Here is a 19,422-nt window from a genome sequence, read left to right on the forward strand (position 1 = left end):
CAAATGTTTCAGTGCATAGAGTACATGCAAGTTTATCGGTAAAATTACGTGTCAGTCATGTCTATATTATTTTCAACGGAAAGTGAGTGGCGCGCTGCTTTAAAATGCGTATTTTTATCCGAGATTGTCAAATGAGTAGCAGTGAGGCAATTTTCATAAACTCGCCCATTTTCTTGGGAAAGTAAACAATCATTTCACGGTTTTTGTCGACTACTGAAAGGCCCTTCAAAATTTATTATCACCGCGTAATAACTGTTTTTACTAACATTCAGTGTTCGTGCAAGACACAACGAGAAAAGGAAAAAAATCAGCTATTTTTTGGACTCCCAAGTAATACATAACAGATCTAAATCATCCCCATTGCTCTCACTATCATGTTCTGTTTTAATTTAACAGACATCGAAACCTTGAAGTAGTTAAAGGAGATGTCTTCGATGTTGAGTCCTATTATCGAAGGAAAGAGCTAGAGCTGTGTTGTCATGCCTGAGTTTTCTCCTCCTAAAGTCTGGCTTATCAAGTGCGAGACCCTTAGACGCCCTCCCTCTGGACCCGCAAATAAATCTGCGGGTATCTCGTTCTTTGTTTTGTAGCTGGAAAACATAGTTCGAAACTTTATTTTTAGGTGAGAATACATTGATTAGACGATGCCTTCAGGGAGGTCAAATAAAGTCTATGGATAAGAGGTGCTTGCTTTTGTTCTAGTGTGCCCTCAATTCTGAATCATTAAAGCAAAAAATATTTAAAAGTAAGAAAATATGCGACTGTGGGAGACAGAACCCATGAAGCAAGGTGAGCTGAGTCGTGAATCAACGAGGACCAAGAAACCGACATAATAAAGACCACCACCTAACGCAGTCCAATTTATCGTTTTTCGTTCTTCTGTTCACTCGCATGATGCTTTCGACATCTCTGATTTTGCAGGACGCAGGACGTGCGTCAAATAAGAAATTATTAATGGCCTAACTCACAATATCGTTCTCTTTTCAGTGATTGGGCATAAGAACCCGGAATCCGAAGGTCTTGATTTCGATTCCTCCTGTGGACTCACCTTTTCTTATGTCCCAACTCTTACTAAAACTAACAACATTTTTCTATTAAAATTGTACATCTGTCTTCTTCTATTTACTCAAACTGACATCCTGTTCCTTCAGATATATAAATGCAAGTTTATAATAATACTTTATCATTCATATTGCACGTAAATCTATATGCATTATTATAATCTAATCCAGTTTGGTTACAACTGTGTCCATATAATCCAGTTTGGTTACAACTGTGAAGCGAGGCTGAAGCGGCGTAATGATAATTACGCAACCGGTGGAATAATTCGTCTTCTATAAGGAGATATGTTTTCTGACGGACTCCATTCAGCTATAGAAACACGCGTGAAACGCTTTCTGGACCATTTGAAAACAACAGCAATTTCCAAATGCTGAGGCTTCATCTTCTTCCATGTCACAGTAGTCACTTAACATTTCCTTTGTGTCACGCCATTTTTTGTTCAGCGTTACAACCTTCTCCTCAACACTTTCAGTGGTGGCCATGTCAAGGGACTCAGCAGTTATTTCTTGGCCAAGTTTATTTATGTATTTCACCTTAGCCTCCTTTTTGTCTATGTCTGTACAGCGTATCTGGAAAACAACAGGAACAAAAAAGTATGAAACAAATAAAACAAACAAAAAATAAAGAAAGAGACAAGAATTTACCCGATCTAAATTCTTAGAAAACGAGACTGTCAAGATACATAAATAGTAAGACACCCCTTTGAAATACCCTTTGTAGTGTTCTAAAGCACCTGTCCCTTGATCACCAGATTGGTTTGTGCTTGGTATTTTAAAGACCAAAATGAAGAAAGGAAGAGGAAGCAGCGAGTGCCCTAGCAAATGTGTTTGGAAGGGTAGTTGTCTTCTTGAAACCTTTTAATGCAGCCATTTTCTGAAAGGAGTGCTTTTCTAAGTCTTTAAACCCACCTTGATTTCCTGGATCCTCTTTGAAACTTCACTGGGATCCATTCCCACATGAAGCGAATTCACTAACTTCTCGGTGTCATTCATCCATCGGTTCATCGACTGAACGTGTCCATCAAAATCGCTCATTTTCATCTCTAGGACTGACTGCACAGGCAAAAACATTCATGTCAAAATCCGCATTACAGTCTAGGATCTTTATATCGTTAGCCCATGCATAACGCCAATAATCAAAAAAAGAACTATCTGCCTATTAAAATGCATCTTGATGGGGCGCCTTTGGGAACAATTAAAATGGAAAACATTGTTTCACAGAGAATTAATTAAAACAAGCATTCTCGCTTGAACGCCTACCAGGATTGTTAAAAAAAACCGAAATATCCTTGGTCAAATCAAACTCTTAAACGCCTCTCTTTTTATTTTAAAGACGCCCATAAACATTTTATAATTATATGACTTGACGGACATGACTTGGAAGTATCTGAATGAAGGGATCGTGAGTTAGACGAGCACTTTTTACATTAGTATCAATGCAATCGGCAGCAAGCCCATGGTTGAAAATCGAAATAAATGCTGTACCCTTAGACTCTGGATAACAGAAAAAGAAATGACTGTTTTGAATTGTCTAAAAGGATAGATCTCAACGGATAATTAACAAATGGTAAACACCACAGCGTACACTATTGAGTTATGGATGCACGCGGGAGGTTGCTAAGCACGAAAGAAGCGTAAGAGTCGCTCGAGGCGATAGCCGAGAGCGACTCTAGCTTCTTGAGTGCTTAGCAAACCTCCCAAGTGCATCCATAACTCAATAGTGTACGCTGTGGTGTTTACCATTTGTTTTATAACATAACATTGATACATTGTAGCTAAAGAGTTCCCTTTTATTTAACAAATCTTACGTGACCAGAAAAAAACAAGCGCGCGCGGAAAAATAGTCTTTGCATTTGCTCACGTCAGCAGCGTACACCCATGGGCAAATGGGGGACGCTAAATTGACCAATCAGAGCGCGCGCTTTACTTTGGTTATGTTATAATTGATGATGTGATTTACTCGTTACCTTAGAAGAGTCCAGTTCTGCGAATCCCTCGTCAGAGATATCATCTGCGAGGATATCATCCAATGATGCAGCCAGCATGCTGTAATCATCGCCAATCGTAATTGTTTCTTCTTCCACTTGTACAGGAGATTCATTATTATTCCTCTGGTTAAAATCAAGAAGCTCTTTTGCCAATCTAGAGGAGAAAAAAAGTCTTTCAGAATTTGTCTGATGAAACTGAATCTCAAGGAAATGAATATCTTTTGCCTACTCTGCAGTTAAATCTCACATAAATAATGCTCATACGCAGTGTAAAAAAAAAGATGAGAAAAAAGGGATGTGCACAAATATTTAAAGTAACCTCGAGCAATCTAAAGTATTAATAAGTATTAATGAAAAAATAATTAGTCCTTGCGAAAGAGTGTTTCGTTGGAAGCAAAAATCGGAGAAAATGTTTTAGGAGGCGGCGTGACCGAGTGCTTAGGGTGCTAGACTTGTAATGCGGTGTCCCGGGTTCAAGTCCTCCACCCTGCCACTCACTGGATTTGTTCCCAGTTGCCCCTGGTTCAACTCCTCGGCTGCACTCTGTAAATAGCCCGCTGGTCTGCCTCCGGCCAGTGCGGATTTTTAAGCACTTCGTTAGTCTACGTTGTGGCTGAGAAGCCCCTAAGGGGGAGCTTCAATTTACGTGTTCATTATTATTATTATTATTATTGTTATTATTATTATTATTATTATTATTATTATTATCATCATTATTATTAATTGTTAAGGACATTAGCCAGAAGGCTCATTTCTTGATTGATTATTGATTAGTTCACTAATTTCAGAATGATCTTAGATAGCCTTATAGTTACAATGCTTATCTGTTTTTCTGTATTTGTATTGGTTTTGTAATCGGACCTTTCAGCGTCACCACGCGCATATAAAAGGCAAGTTTAGCGTTCCTTTAATCAGTTCTTCGTAAGTTTTGAATAGCCTTGGTAAACTTTCGCCCTTTCGTTTTCTCAACCTCTGGCACAAGCGGGACCGAAATGTGAGTACCTTTGTAACTTTGTTTTTTCCTTTCCAGTCTTTTCAGTGTTGGGCGACAATATACAAACAAATACTGCAATGATCTGTATAGATTTAAGATTTAAGATTTAAAGGCCAAATTCGTGCCAATTTGCGAGTCAGTGAACGCCCATCTTTTAGATAGAACAATGGGCTGTTTATCAGTCATCAAAACTCTTTCAATGTTTCCAAACTTTTGTTTTGTTTTACTTGTATTGTTAATCTCGTTATAGACTTTAGAGCCCAGTATTTGACACGCGATTCTTTGATCATGTATTCCGCGGCTTTTCGTTTGATTGATAGAACTTCGTTGTATTGTTGTTTCAGTTTACGATCGATCGTTCGATAGATTGATTGACCGTGAGAATAATCGTTATTTTCGTCATTGATTGTGGTTCGTGGTCGATTGCCTTTCAAGAATAAAGATTCGTGCAAAACAGTCAACTTTGGTTTGTCATTCCGATCAGTAAAATAGTCCCAAACACCTCGTTAACCGCGTTTTGGAGCGACACGCCCTTGAACTTGAGAATTTAGATTTTGGTTGCCGTAAACGCTACATGGTCAGTTCCTCTTAAGTTGACATTTAAAATTTTCAATAATATAATGCCTTACCTATCTCCATATTCACTGCACATTTTCCTTAGTCGTTTCTGTTTCTCTCTAAGACCACCTGTTTCCTTGTGGACTTTTTCAAACTTCTCTTTCTCGATCAAACCCCTCTCCAGTAGGTTTTGCATTGAAACATTCACCTCAATGATCTTATTGTCATAAGATTCTATATCATCCATCAGGCGCTGAGCAAATATAGCAATAAAGAGAGATTAGGGATGGGGAATAGATTACCTTTAGATCACCGATAAATGGTAGGGTCTTAACGATCGTAACAAGAATTCTTCCAGTGAAGAGATAACAGACATGAATTCACAAATATTTTAGGGAAACTTAGTGTAAAGGATTCCTTGCCGGAGCTAATTTACACCAGGCTTATGATTCTTCAAAAACGCAGGGAAAATCTTAGTTTGGTAGCCTATTTTCGTGTGAACCCTTTCACTGCCATAACACGAGTCCTAATTTTTCTCTCTTATCACTTTGCATTTCCCCATAAATCACTTGGACAGATTTGGTGTTGGCTGTTTTTTACCACTTCAGTTCCACTTGTTGTTTTTGAAGGAAAATAACAGCAGAACAAGCCAGAATTAAATTGCGAATTTTTTAGGGATCACCACCCACTTTTAACCTACTAGTGCCACCAACAACTGATAATTTATTGTGGTAAAATCTTGTATGAAAAACGGTGATTTTAGATTCATAATGTACCTTCTGTTTAAGGATATTTTCTTCAAGCGAGAGCCGCTCATCTTCGTACATTTCGGGTCTATTTATTTCCCTCTCGATATCGTCAAAGTCCTCATTTATCTTTAGTAAGGACTCGTCATTAAGATCCAGAACGGCTTTAATGATGCTACAGTGATGACAAAAAAACGTTTTTAATCATATCTCTCTTTTATGACGCTCGCTGAGGTTGTTTACCTAGGGCTAAAATCGAGTGAGTAAATCGTACACTGCAGACCTCGAACTCGGTGAGTTAAAAGTTGCAATCAGTTTTCACCCACACACTCATAAGATAACGCGGCATTTAGATACAGAAAGAGAACAAGGAAAATACCTTCCCATCATGCAAGCAGTGAGTGTAAAACGAGTGATGTCACATGCAACCTCAAGAGAAGATCAAACCAAGAGACAAAATTTTCCATATAGGTTAAGTTCTAAAAATGAACACCACCGAAGATATCATGACTCTCATCTCCAATCATTGAAATGGCTAATCAAGCTCTATAAGGATCCGTGCACTTTTCTACGAAAACATGGTTGCAACACGCGAGATAAGTGTAATATTCTTTCTGGGAGAGAAGTTAGTTAATATGGATATGAAAATAACTCAAAAGGGCTAACCTTTTTGTTTTGATTTATCATCCTATTTCACCACTCATTTCTTTTCAAAACTTACAAAATGGTGGATCTCCTACCGATTCTTATTTACGGTGTGTTCTCCCCACAATTGATCCCAGCTGTTCTTCAGATCCTCCACCCTCTTGTCCAGGATTTCACTGTCCGTATCATTGAACAGGTCTTCCTCTTTAGACTTCTCAAACTTATCTGCCACTGAATCGAACTCAGATCTTGATTTCCCTACGTCCCCCTCAAATCCCTGAAAATTGAAAATCATCTTTTAATTTTTGATAAATAAATTTCAATAAATAAACACCTGGCAAGTACGCTGGATTTACGTAAATCGTCTGTCCTTTGAATGTTTGAATTCGTGGTGCGCGTTTTTAAAAAATTAGCCAAAATTGTACTGACGATTCCTAAGCTTACTAAAAGCAAGGTAAACCCCTCTGAATGAAAGTTTTTGAAGATCCAAAGTATTTAGGTCAGGGGGTTGGATAATAATGTTGGCGAGTTTCAGTGTTAGGAGTATAGTAGAAAACGTGTATCGTGGGAAGGGAAGGTAATCTCCATACCAGGAAAAAGGTGAAAAGGAGACGAACCACCCTCAAGCATACCGAGAGCTTACTGATCTTTAACCATAATGTGCGTACAAAAGTTGATTTTTCGAACATCAGGACAATTTAAAAGACACAAAATGTGACAAGAATATCTCTGACAAAACATCCTAAATGCTACAAAATCACTTAAGTTTAGATACCCGCATGCTCTCAGCTTACCGTGATATCGTTCAACTGTTTTTCCAGGTCCTTCCTACTTGACTCTGCAACTGAAAATTTCTGGAGCGACTCCTCCTCAAGACTTTCCTCGCACTTCTCGCACGACTTCAAGGATGAGTCCAAGGATTTAAAAGCAATCGACTGTTTCTCCAACCTGTTGATGAAATCAGGTAATATCTTTTGTTACTACAGACTAAACAATCATGGTAAACATGATAGTAAGATGAAAGTAAGGCCCGTAAAGCCCAAGGTGTTACTTAGGCAAAGGAAAGCAAAGTTCATAATCCCTTGGCAAAGTGTATATATGATAAGGTAAATATCTCATGGGAAAAAAGAAACACTGTGATCCTTAACTCAAAAACGTTCAACGAGTTCTGTATCCTTAAGGTTTTTTTTTTCCTCAGGCTTTTCAAGTTTCTCGATCTAATTCTTGTTGACCCTCCTTCTTAAACTGTCCTGGTTCTCTTTTGAATTTCTCTTGCCTATCTGAGGCAAATCTACCTCGGAAAAGTATTTTTAAATGGTTTCATTCCAACACCCCCAACATGTAGCTCCCTCAAGGAGACTCAATGGATCCCAACTTTCCCCCGTCTTTTCATTTTATTGCCCCGTAGTAGTAGAAAGAAATGTACATCAAAAGGAAGCTAGAGAGAAGAACTTGAAATTATCAACTAAAGACATTGCGATGGAAAAATGCTCTATAGTCTCTCACCAAAAGGCCTAGCCACTATCGATTAGATCAAATTTACACGTTAAAAGGCTCTCAAATAAGTGCAGAACTTTACCTGAGCCTTTCCTCTTCAGAATGGTTGTCTATTTTCACAAAAACATTCACAGGGTCCAGCGAGGCATTCAAATCCACGGAAGCTGAGCTGGTAACAGTCTCGTTCGTGGATAAATCACCAATCCTTTCATTACCTTTTGATTTCTGATGCGCGAACAAAATGACGAAAAAACGTCTGAGATTGGTAGAGTTTTGTATGAAACAACTTGCAAGTTCAAGTTCGTGCATGTAGACCTTTACTGATCGAATCAATGTAGAATTGTCATTAATTAATTTCCTTAGTTTTACTTTGCAAGGAGATCATTACAAAGAATATCGTTCCAAAGCCTCTTTTCTCCTGTACACTGAGACTGAGGTACATGTATGTCAGATTTAAAAGTTTACTCGGCCTTTAAACTCCCATGATCTTATCTGTGTTTCTCTCTTACTGGCGTCATAGTTTTCCATGTAACTTATCAAAGGGAATTTGGATCGTAATCGAATTTACTCATATTGAAAGGTGTTGATCACCTGCACGTTAGATATTGTACTGACAATGTGACGAGAAGAATTCTAGTCACTACCGGGAGTGTGGTTAAAGGATCGCTTCAGTTTTTGGAGCGTTATTCTGTTCAGTTTTGAGATAAAACCAACATTGCTCACCTGGTCTGATGAAACAGTCAAATCCAGAGATGTTCTTTTGGTAACAGTTTCCTTCATAGAGATATCAACTTTTCTTTCTTTAACATCCGGATTCTGAGGGATAGTGACAAAAACTGGTTAAAGTGTTAGTCAAGCTAGTCTTTTTTACAAATCCAACAAAACCGACCTCGAACTTTATCTTCGACAAAAGACAATGGTTAAAAATAGTACCCTTTTTTAAATAAATGCTAATATACGCCCTCTTTTTCCTTTCACGTCCCTTCGTCGGCAGCAAGTGGCCGTTTTTAAGGGAATGGCTGCTATAATTTTGCCGGATTACCTTTGCCTCGACTTCTTTTCTCTGCTGCGCCTCGCGCTTTTTCCGCATGGATCTTTTCCTTCGAAAAGACGAATTTCTTCGTGAGCTGAATCTTCGAATAATCGACTTCCTCTGCTTTACCAGCCTTTGTCTCAACTTGTTGATCTCGGCATAAATTCTATAAAGTGAATGAATTCAAAATTTTAGCATAACCCTTAGTTTCTCAAAGATACTTTCATTTAGTAAATTTGGATGTTAATTACCCGTGAAATGTAGGTACGTTTACAACTGCAGTTCATTTACATCAAATCCTCAAACCAACTCCTTCATATATTACCTGTCTCGACTTGCATTTAGCCGATTATCGATTGATTCCCATTTTGCCACGATAACATTGATGACACGTTCCAATTCTTCAGCATCTCCCCCGTCGAGCCGTCCACTCTTCATGAGTGTAGTGGCCATATCGTTCATGTTATGCAATCTAGGTTTGGACTTTCTGAAGTTCTCTAAGACTTTCTGCATAAGAACAAATTAAAGCACTTTTATATTCAAACAACTAGTACGTTTTTCAAATTGTTAAATTCTTGTTGTTTTTGTTTCTTCCTCCATTTTCGTTATTTGTGATTACTAAGGAGCTCTCAACCTTCAGTTCCGAAGTTTTCAAAATCTTGCTTATAAGCCGCTGGTGCTAATAGCTAACCCGGGGTGTCTAAAGAAAGCTCATGGCTCAATTAATTATACGAACTCATTTGGGAATACATGAAGTGAGACGTGTGCTAAATTGCAGTTTAATGAGTGAAAGCATTAACAAGAACGACAGCAACAAAGTAACAAACAAACAAAAAAAGCGTTGTGGTCTCGATCCATAAAGAAGTCGAAACATGACGAAACTCAGCTGTTTTGCGTACTAGCGTACAGGTCTGTATAACGATACACACCTGGTTTTCATGAAGCTGTAATCTCACAGCTGTAATCGTGGTTCCCAATTTTTCCGGTTGATCTGCGTATGGGTCGTATTCCATAAGCAATGAATCCGCGATTTCAGCATTTTTCATCCACAAATCTAACTTGGAATATTCAGTTTGCATCTCCAGAACAAACGCTTCGATGCTGAAATAATTAAAATGAAATGTGATGTTTCATTCCATTTAGGATACCTTCATAAGCTCAAAGAGGCGAAATGTCGAGTGAAAAAGGTATCCATATTTGATGAAGATCCCCGGTATGAAGAAAATTCAGATGGGAGGTGCCGGACTGGGGGGGCCGTTTGATGAGCTAAACATGTTACATGTACTTTATCAGTGATGTGTCGAATGACGGTTATTTATGGTCTTTTAATTCTTGCAAAAGTTAAATCTAGTAACTATCGCAATAAATTAATGTAACGTTTTTATAGGCGACCAGGGTCCCTTTTACCTGGTGCATTTGTCGACGGCGTCTTTGCAAAGCACATTCCATCGATTGGCTATTGCTGCGATGTCCTGTCTCGTCTTTTCTTCTTTACTATTGGTTATTTTACCTTCCTCTAGGCTTATTTTTCCAGATTTGGTCACCTGATCAACTGTTTCTGCTTGAGCAGATATATCGCTGATTAAGCTCTGTGAATAAAAACAAATATATTTAAGCTACTTGACGGGAGAACACGATGACAGCTTGTAATAATCACTCGCCTTTGGCTCGTGATTCATAAGCTTTCCTCGTGTTCTCCCAACACCACGAGTGGCTCTATCACGTTATGGAGCGTTAGCGTTTTAGCGTTAGCGTTATGCGTGAGCGTTATGCGTTATGTGAGCGTTAGCGTTATGCGTTTTATTGCTTTTATGACAAGACTTGTTACATGCAGGCTGTATAACCTGACAAAACATCTTGAAACTGAATTGAAAAATCTGAATCAGACAATATGCACTCTGATCATATTATACTTAATATAACTTGATTATCCACAGACAAGTTTTTTCCACAATAAACATCGTTTAACTTGCTCTATGCAAAGATCTACTCCAGTTTTGTAACAAGAATATTACCATTAAAGAACCACAAGAACTACCAGAATAATTATGGTAACTGAGCTTTCCAAAGGATCCCATCAACGCGCCTTTCTTCACTTTTTTCTATCCTTTATCCAAATTCCAATTAAAAGGTTCATCCTATTGTCTTTGCAATTCATATTTCTACGCTGTTGAAACCTAGATGATAAAGATGGTTAATGAAAGTAAATAGCTGATACCTTGTAATTGGTGACGTCATTCTCTACTGTTTCGAAGTTTATGGATCTTTTGGATTTCCTTCTTCTCCCAACGGCCGCGCCATGAATCTTAGACTCTTTAGAGTTTCTTTGCTTCCGTATTTCAGCGAGTCTATCCACAGCACTGTGGCAGAAACACATGCAGATGAGTATATGTTAGGACACTGTTTTATTGATCCGCATCGTTATTTTTTATTTATGCTGCCACGAAACAGAGTTAGTAGGGATTATTGTTTGCACCAACACACGTATGAATACTTAAATCCTTCTATAGTCCTGATGATGTAACATGTATTACATCATGGAATAAAATCTTACCTTTCCAGTTTTGCCAACCCATCAAGGACATTTTTATTCAGAAAACGGACATCACTCTCTTTGCCAGTTTTAAATAACTTGACTGAAGACGTCTTCCGGCCCTATAACGTTGACGGTAAGCTTAAATCAGGGCATTCAATCATATGTCTTCATATTTGGACGTATATTTATACTGAAAGTGTAGAACTTAAGGGTATATACGCTGTTATAAACGGATACAGATAAAACTAGATCAAATGAAGGTGTAATAAGAGCTTCGGACTCAACGTATACTTATTTCAAGACTGTGATTACATTGAATGGGTGGGGGGTAAGTTCATTTAAAAAAAAACTTTAGTACTGAGTCAGTGGGCGGTTTGATAAGATAATTTGGAGCTGACGTTTCGAGCCTTAGCCATTTGTCAGAGCAAAACTCAATTCAGTTTTATTAGAATTAAAACCAAATCAAATTAAGTGTATCTTGTAATTACATTTAACTTACCTTTGAGGCAATTTCACTCGTCGAGAAGTTATGCTTTAGTGCCCTGGTTTCTAAGACCTTCAACGAGCGGCTTAACTTGGATAATTGTTCTTTCAGATCCTCATAAACCTGCTTGGTATCACGGCTACATATAATAAGATCAACTCAGTTAGAGCCTTGGTTCGATAAACGATTAAGTAGATTACAAAGTGAAGGACAACGCTAGGTTGTTTCAAATAAGATTATAGTCACGAGAAATTCCATCAAGGTGACACATAACAAATTCTATCCTTTCACTTATATGTATTTTAGACTATGTTTGTGTGCGGTTCCCATTTCCTATTTTTATGGTAAGAGTGGAAGGGATTTTATAGTCAGCAGTAAACCAAGGTTGAGTGCCTAATCTATGAGGTTAAAACAGCCAATCCTATTCTTAACTTTGCCACGAGATGTTCCTTTAAAGCTGAAAAAAGTACAGAAAGCAAAGACAAAAGAAGCCTCGGTTGTTTGAAGTAAATTGAGAAAAAGTTAAAAAAAAATATGTTAAAAAACAAACAAACAAACAAACAAAAAAACAAAATCTGCGTTCATTTGAAATACGTTTTGCTTTGTTTCACGATTCTAAAAAGGGAAGCACTCCGTTTAAAACAAACTTGGTAACGGGTGAATTCAAGTTATTTACCTTATGACGTTATGCATTTGAAAGATTCCTGTCAACAACGAAGGACAGTTCGCGAAAGAAGTTAAATGGTACGTTCTTCGAAGGGGGTGAGAAGTGGTCAGGAAAATTTATTTCAGTTATAAAATTAATTTATCTTTCGTCTGTCCACTCTCAAAAAACGAAAAGGCGTCATGTAATCAAACTAAACTAAAGATCTGATCAAGTTTTGCATAAAATCAAATTAATGGCGTTTGAATTGAATAAGCCTTCAACTTTTTAGTTGAACAACACCTGTTTTCTCTTGAAAACTCAAGGAAACCAATGTTAGGATCTCACAATTATGAAACTTTTCTTTTCAAATGAGGGAGATAGTTTGACGGTGTGCTTTTCAAAAACAGTGCCCTCTGTTGCATAAATATTTTTTTCTAGGAATGAAAGGTAACGTCAGGGATTTCGAATAACGTTAATCAAAACCCAACAAATAATGAGAAAAAGAGAAAGTAATTATTTTATAACATCATTCGTGTTATAATTCTGTAGACAATTTGGTTTTCTCAGGGGCAGAGAACCTTAAATGGAAAAGGTCAACTGAAGTGCAGAAAAAGGAAAGCAATTCCAGGAGCTTGGCGGTACATGAGGTCCACGATGAGCGAAATGTTAATCACACTGTTAATTTTATGGTTTGCTGATCATATTATTAGGAGTTGCCGAAGCATATATCAAGCACAATATTTCGTTCTTGAGACAAAAAAAAATTAAGCTTTTGCATTTGACACGAGTCTAGATTCCTCCAGCTCCAAGAGAACTTTGAAGAAAAGCATGAGTTTCACCATGCGCTTGAGGGGGCGTCGTCCTAAACCAGAAACAGTTTTCGGGCCTTTTTTACTGCCAACACGGAAGATAAATTCATCTCAGTGTGATTTCGCTCCCTTGATAGGGTGCCGAGTTAAAAAAAAAAAGATAAGCAATCCCTGTTTACAACTGAAACAAGTAGCTAGCGGTCCAGAATATCATGGTACAAACAACTGAAAGGCTTATGGAAAACTTCCATCTTTGCCTTTCGCCATGCGCTTAAACTTTTTACAAACCTGTAGTGTGTAAAACGTCAGACCTCTTACAGTCAAACGTGACTTATTGAAGTACGCAACCGAAAGTAAATAGAATGTACAGTAAGCGTGAAATTCGAGGAGAGCCAAGTTTTTTTTTATGAAACTCTGTACTTTCATCTCAGTAAGGCTTTGTAAACAACGCGCGAATTTATCTATCGATGTTTAAACGAAAGCTCTGACGAAGGGCTAACGCTCGAAACTTCGGTTTTTAAGCTCTTTACGGCGGCCAATTAACATTATATCAACTCAGTTGATAAATTCAAATTACCTGGTTACCCCCATCGACGCAGCAAAACAGTTTCTTTTGAAACCTACCACCTTCAAACGAAAGCGTTTGTTATTAGTCCTTGAGCAGAGTAAGCACTTATGTTTTGCTTTCTAATCGGTTTTGACTCAATTGGTTTACAAGACTTTTTGCCAATCGTTTTGTTTTATCAAATGATTGACAACCAATATCGAACGATGACAAAACTTTGTTTAATCAAACAGAAATGGCTGGTATGGAGACCAAACGTCAGTTACGAACCAAACTTTCCCAGAAATGGAGCACAGATCCAGTCAATTTTAAGCACTTACGTAATGCGTAATTGCTTAATAGTTTATCAATTTCGATTTCAACATTTACTGCAAGCTTCAACAAACAGTCCCTTAGAATGAGAGTGTGTCCCATTCAAAATAGTTTTTCAGCTCAGGGAACTTCGTGAAGTGTTGTACCCTTGCAGAACTAATGTAGTAGCCGAATGAAGCGCTTGTGGATCGCACATGTGGTTAGTTACGTTTCCGATCGACATCCACATATCAGTTTCATGTGACATAATCAAAGCAAGACTGCTCTCACACTTAAGGGGTATAATTAAACTTGTACTGTACCTGTTCTTCGTGGCCATATTTCTGAGCTGTTCAAACAAACAAGCTACCAGCTGAAAGCGGTTTCTGCAAGTTTTTTCCACAAAGATATCACAAAAACAACCCTCTGCCCTTTAGACAAAGCTGTAAGATTAATGACTTTTTTAATGGAAGTCAAAAAATGCATTCATTTCCCACAAACAAAACATCTTATAATTAGCTATTATGAAAAGACAATAATAGGAATATGTTTGATTATTGTCACGCTAGATTGGTCTTTCTGGAACCGTGCATGTGGCGTAATTATTTTCTAAGATAACGACTACTTGGCTGTTCCATTCTGAGGGATTCATCCTCGTTGAATTAGGTTGCTGTATTACAATCTCTGAAATGGTATAAAGTACTTTTGGGAAATATTTCAAGATTTTGCTTCTTTCTCCTAAACTATTGCGTTTTGTGTAAAACACTCGGGATATGGAATGGTATAAAAAAATAGAAAGGTGAAAAAACATGAAACTCATTAGCTCTAATTATTTGTCTTAGACTAGACTTTGTGGAGTTTCGTTCGCCGAGAAAAACAGAAATAACAACGTGATTTAAAACCAATCACCAAGGCCTTCACAGAAAGTTAAGAACACTTTCTAGCTGAGATATTTCGTAACACCAAAGTGTTTCGTAATCTGTTTTTAAAAAGCTCTTTTGTCACGAACGCCCCTTACCCACGGGAATTGAAAGTAAGTGAAATGAAAACGTTCATTGGCACCCGACCGCCAATATATTTTTTTACAACTGTGTTCACTGCTGAGACAAAACCACGGGATAGAGATTTGAAGAAAATCATCCCGACCTGAACTGAACTGAACACTTTATTTAAACACGATGGGGTATTCAGCAGAGCTGGTGGGTCGTGTATTTGGGAATAAAAAATCAAATGTTAAAATGATTCATCAACCTAGAATTATGTTTAAATAATATGCTATGTACTAAGACTGCAAAATTTAAAATCCTAAAAATAAACATAGTCGTCGTCTTCTACCTCTTTATGTCGAACGGAATGTTAAATAAAGAAGGCTGCCTGGGGCTTAACTCTGTTCATTTGTCGGTCCTTTACAGATACCACTTGCATTTCAAGCCTCCCCAGAGTGAATTATAACCAATCCGTTGTTCAGAGCAGTAATTTGACATACTGCCTTGAATTGGACTTCCTGTGTGGGTGAGGCAGCAATAACAAAATCTGAACTTAGATTGAATTAAAAGTAGTAAGAGATTCACCAGAAATCATAGGTTTGAGCGGATCTTTCAGAGACTTAACACATTTTTTTTTCGTTTAGAGGCTGGCATATCCCATGCCGGCGTTTAACTGGAAGGGACTTATCGTAAAGTCAAAAACAAAACCTTACACAGAGAGAATGGTGCCGAAGTGAGATTCTTCCCACTTTGAAGGAGTAAGTAATAAACTTTGGAAGTGGAGTATGAGAATGGAGGGACTGAGAAGTACTGCTTGATATTGATATTGATATTTGCGCAATACCACTCAATAAATATTATTATATTATTATTATTATTATTATTATTATTATTATTATTCCCACTTTGAAGGAGTAAGTAATAAACTTTGGAAGTGGAGTATGAGAATGGAGGGACTGAGAATTACTGCTTGATATTGATATTGATATTTGCGCAATACAAATCAATAAATATGATTATTAAATTATTATTATTATTATTATTATTATTATTATTCCCACTTTGGAGGAGTAAGTAATAAACTTTGGAAGTGGAGTATGAGAATGGAGGGGCTGAGAATTACTGCTTGCCGGAGAACACGGAGTTGAGCAACTTCGTCTTCTCCGGCAAGCAGTAAAAGACTAGAACAAAGAAGAAAGATAAAACAAAAGAATACGATCAAAAATTTTATTAAAAAAATTAAAGGAAGAAAACAAAACTTCGGTATTTAACATAAATACACAGAGGCAATGTAAAGACCAATAAACTTTAAGGCATCATTCAAATTTTCATATACAATCATCAGTTTTTTCAAATTTTCAAATTTATACTTTGAACTCAGAGGTGTGGCTTGAAAAGGATACGGTTTCTCCATTTGCTTTGTCAATATAAATCGAAACAGTTCCTGAGCTTGACTGATCGGAAGAGCGCCTATTTTACGATAAGCTTCTCCCGGCAATGTCAAAACAATCGACCGACACCTGCCCTCTATAAACTAACATGAAAATGGCACAAGTTCTGATTTAATATCGAAAGTATTCTGGAATTTGCTTTACTGCTACTAATGAGATGCAAAACTACAAACAATCACAACTTAGCCATCCTTGTGGGGGATCACATGGTATTCGGGGGGGAGATCAAGAGGGGAAACCAGCAGTCGCCAACAAAACATAAAGGACATAAACTCAGTTGATTGTTTATTAACTGCCAGTGAGGTGGAGGGGGAGCAGTTTTAATTGAATATCGAAAGTATTTTGGGATTTTCTTTACTTCAACTGATGAGGAGATGCAAAATGACAACCAATCGCAATTGAGCTAACCACGTGGGGGCATCACATGGTTTTCAGGGGGAATTTAGCGGGCGCCAGTCGTTGCTGACAGAAAAGAAAGGAGACAATGGAAATTGACTACCAGTTAACTGCCAATGAGGAAAGATGGGGTGGGGAGAATTCAGCTAAATCTTAGCGTGATCCCCGGGACCAAATCCTTTGACTGGCCCCCTCATGATACTGAAAACAACTACCAAGTCTCGAGGCATCTATTTCCCTCCAATTTTCTCTTCATTTTCATTTAAAATTTCTTCACTGCTCGGTGTTTTCTTTATTGTTTCTTAACCCTTAATTGCGCATTTCAGTTGAGCTTTGTATATACTCCAGCGAGAATTTGAATCATTAGGTTACGCAAAAAATGCGAAATCAATGTTTAAATAAGCAAGTCACAATAGCGAGAAACATTAAGCAATCATAAACGTATGATGCACGATCCTCGCAGTAGAGAGCGCTATTTATGCAATAGCGAAAATCAGACCTGAAAAAAATCAGGCCTGTACGGGATTCGAACCACTGACCTCTGCGATACTAGTGCAGCGCAGTTCAAAATATATGAACTTTCATATATTCACTGTATCTGATTAAGCAATCAGTGTTAAATGTGGAAAGCAAACATTTAGAAAATATCTGAGGACTTTTCCTTGAAGGATCATTTTTCAGGGATAGAGGTTCACTGTCGGTGAATAAGCTTAATGTTAATAAGCGATTGAATAGAAAGGCATGACTCCATAATCAAAAAGATTATTTATAAACCTCACAAAACTCTTAGCTTTGCCTCTGTCAGCTGTATGCAATAAAAGTTCTTCCAGCGCCTAATTCAAAATAACAATTAAGTTGACAGAAAGTCATATTGGATTAGCAACTGAAGGTAAATAACACTGTCGAACCTTTGATTTAAACTACTCTGCTGCAAAATAAAGCTCTTATCTAGCATAAAGCTTCCTTAATTTAACAACCGAAAAATGTTGTCGCGTTTGCCTTATTGGAATGTTTGGTAACACCCGCATTCTTCGACAACCATATCTTCAAAGGAACGTAATATTAATTGCTGCTTTTTCCAAAATAATAATCTAATTGGCCGCAGTTTGACTGGCACACAACAGGTGACCATGCCATCTGTCGAATTTACTTTATTCTTTCTGTTGAGAGTCACCATTATCCGTGCATAGTTGTTGAAATGTTGAAGTTGCTTTATGTTGCATTTCCCAACGCACTGATAAGCATTGAAGCTGGAAGGATGCAAGATGCCAACGTCTACAGAGTTGATCATCCTATCCACTTTTCGGCAGGCGTGCTCACCGGCTTTATCTTGAACTTTCTCTGGCTGAAATCTTTGTTCTGACACATTATTCTTATTTTGAGAGGCACTGGAAGCTAGATGAAACGGAGAAATAGATGGTACGATTTTAAAGCCATTTCTTTTTCTTAGTTTAATAAAAGCACAATTTGGTCATATCATGAAAAGTAATTCAGACTCTGATAAGGTTGTCTACATTCCATTGGAAATATCCTTGTAAGAGATAAAAAATAACCTCGTGTATTCTTCATTCGACAGTTCTTTTGATTCAAAGACTCAATAGAAAACTGTTTTAAAAACCATAATCTCAGACTGAAAAATGATGTAGCTGTTTCTCGCAAGTCTTACTTTTTCCTACTCGCAAAACATAGGCAAACCAAAATTGTTTTAACTTACAATCTTCTTGAGACAGGGAAGACGCTCTGTTTGGACCTCTAGGTTCTGATGATTTCTCGATGTCTTCAGTGAGCGAGCTTTTCGCTGAATGTTTTTGGATTGCAATAGCGTTTACAGGCGCAAACGAACTCAGAAGATAGAGCACCAACATCAAAAGGAAGAATAATGGCTGCGACATATTGCAGAGTAAAGCAACTATCCACACTCAGTTACTATCCTTTGAATACCCCCAGTGCATTGGCTGACGAAAAATTAACTTGGCACCTTACTGTCGTCATATTCGAGAACATGAGCCAAGATCATATCAAAAACCGTCACTGCCTATGTGGCTGTATTATTACTATTTAAAACAAAAGAAAATCTATCACTTGTTGTTTTGTTGTGAAATCTAAACCGCTTAGAGGAGGTCTTGAGAAATGGGTGAGAGAAGAAAAACCGGAGAAGATGCCAATTATGTCGATTACGCAATGTTGACAGAGCTCCTCAGAGTTTGTCGCTCCATGTACTGTTAAATGCTTTAAATGGCTAATCTTTGTTTGAGGGCATCAACATAATGAAAAGACCAACTGTTATGTTACGCTCCCTAATAAAATGAACGAAAGATGCCTCACAGTAACTACAGATTAAGCCAGATAAGCTGATGTGTAAAAATGTGAAAAAGGCTTTTTGCCTATGTTATCATCTAGTTTGTTATTATTAATTTAAACAAAGAAACCTCGTCCTTACTCTAGAAGTTTTCTTTTGTAATCTACACCGCTTAGAGGGGGTCTTAAAAAAGTTTTGAGAAAAGGAAAAACGTGCTAAGATGCCAATTTGGATCTTATGAAACATCGCTGGTTCAGTTTGTCACGCTAAGTATTTATTTACATGTGTTATATATAGCTAATCCTTGTATAAGGGCAACAAGTTAATCTTGAGAGCAACTATCATTATGTCAAACTCCTTTTTTGAATAAAGACTAGATGTTTCACAGCGACTTATGATTGAGGCTGATAAGTTAAATCGTGTACGATTTAGGATAC

General features: G+C 37.5%; 2 protein-coding genes across 2 annotated transcripts; both read right to left on the minus strand.

Annotated features, from left to right (window-relative positions):
• Positions 1-214: 214 nt before the first annotated feature.
• Positions 215-14,331, minus strand: LOC111325296 (uncharacterized). Its single transcript, XM_022929103.2, has 17 exons — positions 14,177-14,331; positions 11,558-11,681; positions 11,077-11,177; positions 10,741-10,882; positions 9,930-10,111; positions 9,452-9,623; positions 8,848-9,029; positions 8,532-8,688; positions 8,213-8,305; positions 7,572-7,714; positions 6,787-6,940; positions 6,088-6,269; positions 5,378-5,522; positions 4,673-4,854; positions 3,029-3,203; positions 1,971-2,114; positions 215-1,631 (listed from the first exon to the last, which is right to left on the minus strand). Exons 1-17 carry the CDS (start codon positions 14,191-14,193, stop codon positions 1,368-1,370), a joined length of 2,559 nt encoding a protein of 852 aa, XP_022784838.2. The 5' UTR covers positions 14,194-14,331; the 3' UTR covers positions 215-1,367.
• Positions 14,332-17,432: 3,101 nt separating this feature from the next.
• LOC111325301 (nodal homolog) lies at positions 17,433-18,718 on the minus strand. The gene is made up of 2 exons (XM_022929112.2): positions 18,401-18,718; positions 17,433-18,081 (listed from the first exon to the last, which is right to left on the minus strand). The coding sequence occupies exons 1-2, from the start codon at positions 18,576-18,578 to the stop codon at positions 17,687-17,689; spliced, it is 573 nt and encodes a 190-aa protein (XP_022784847.1). The 5' UTR covers positions 18,579-18,718; the 3' UTR covers positions 17,433-17,686.
• Positions 18,719-19,422: the final 704 nt, after the last annotated feature.

The sequence above is a fragment of the Stylophora pistillata genome, chromosome 8 (genome assembly GCF_964205215.1).
Source record: "Stylophora pistillata chromosome 8, jaStyPist1.2, whole genome shotgun sequence".
In the NCBI taxonomy this organism is placed as follows: domain Eukaryota; kingdom Metazoa; phylum Cnidaria; class Anthozoa; order Scleractinia; family Pocilloporidae; genus Stylophora; species Stylophora pistillata.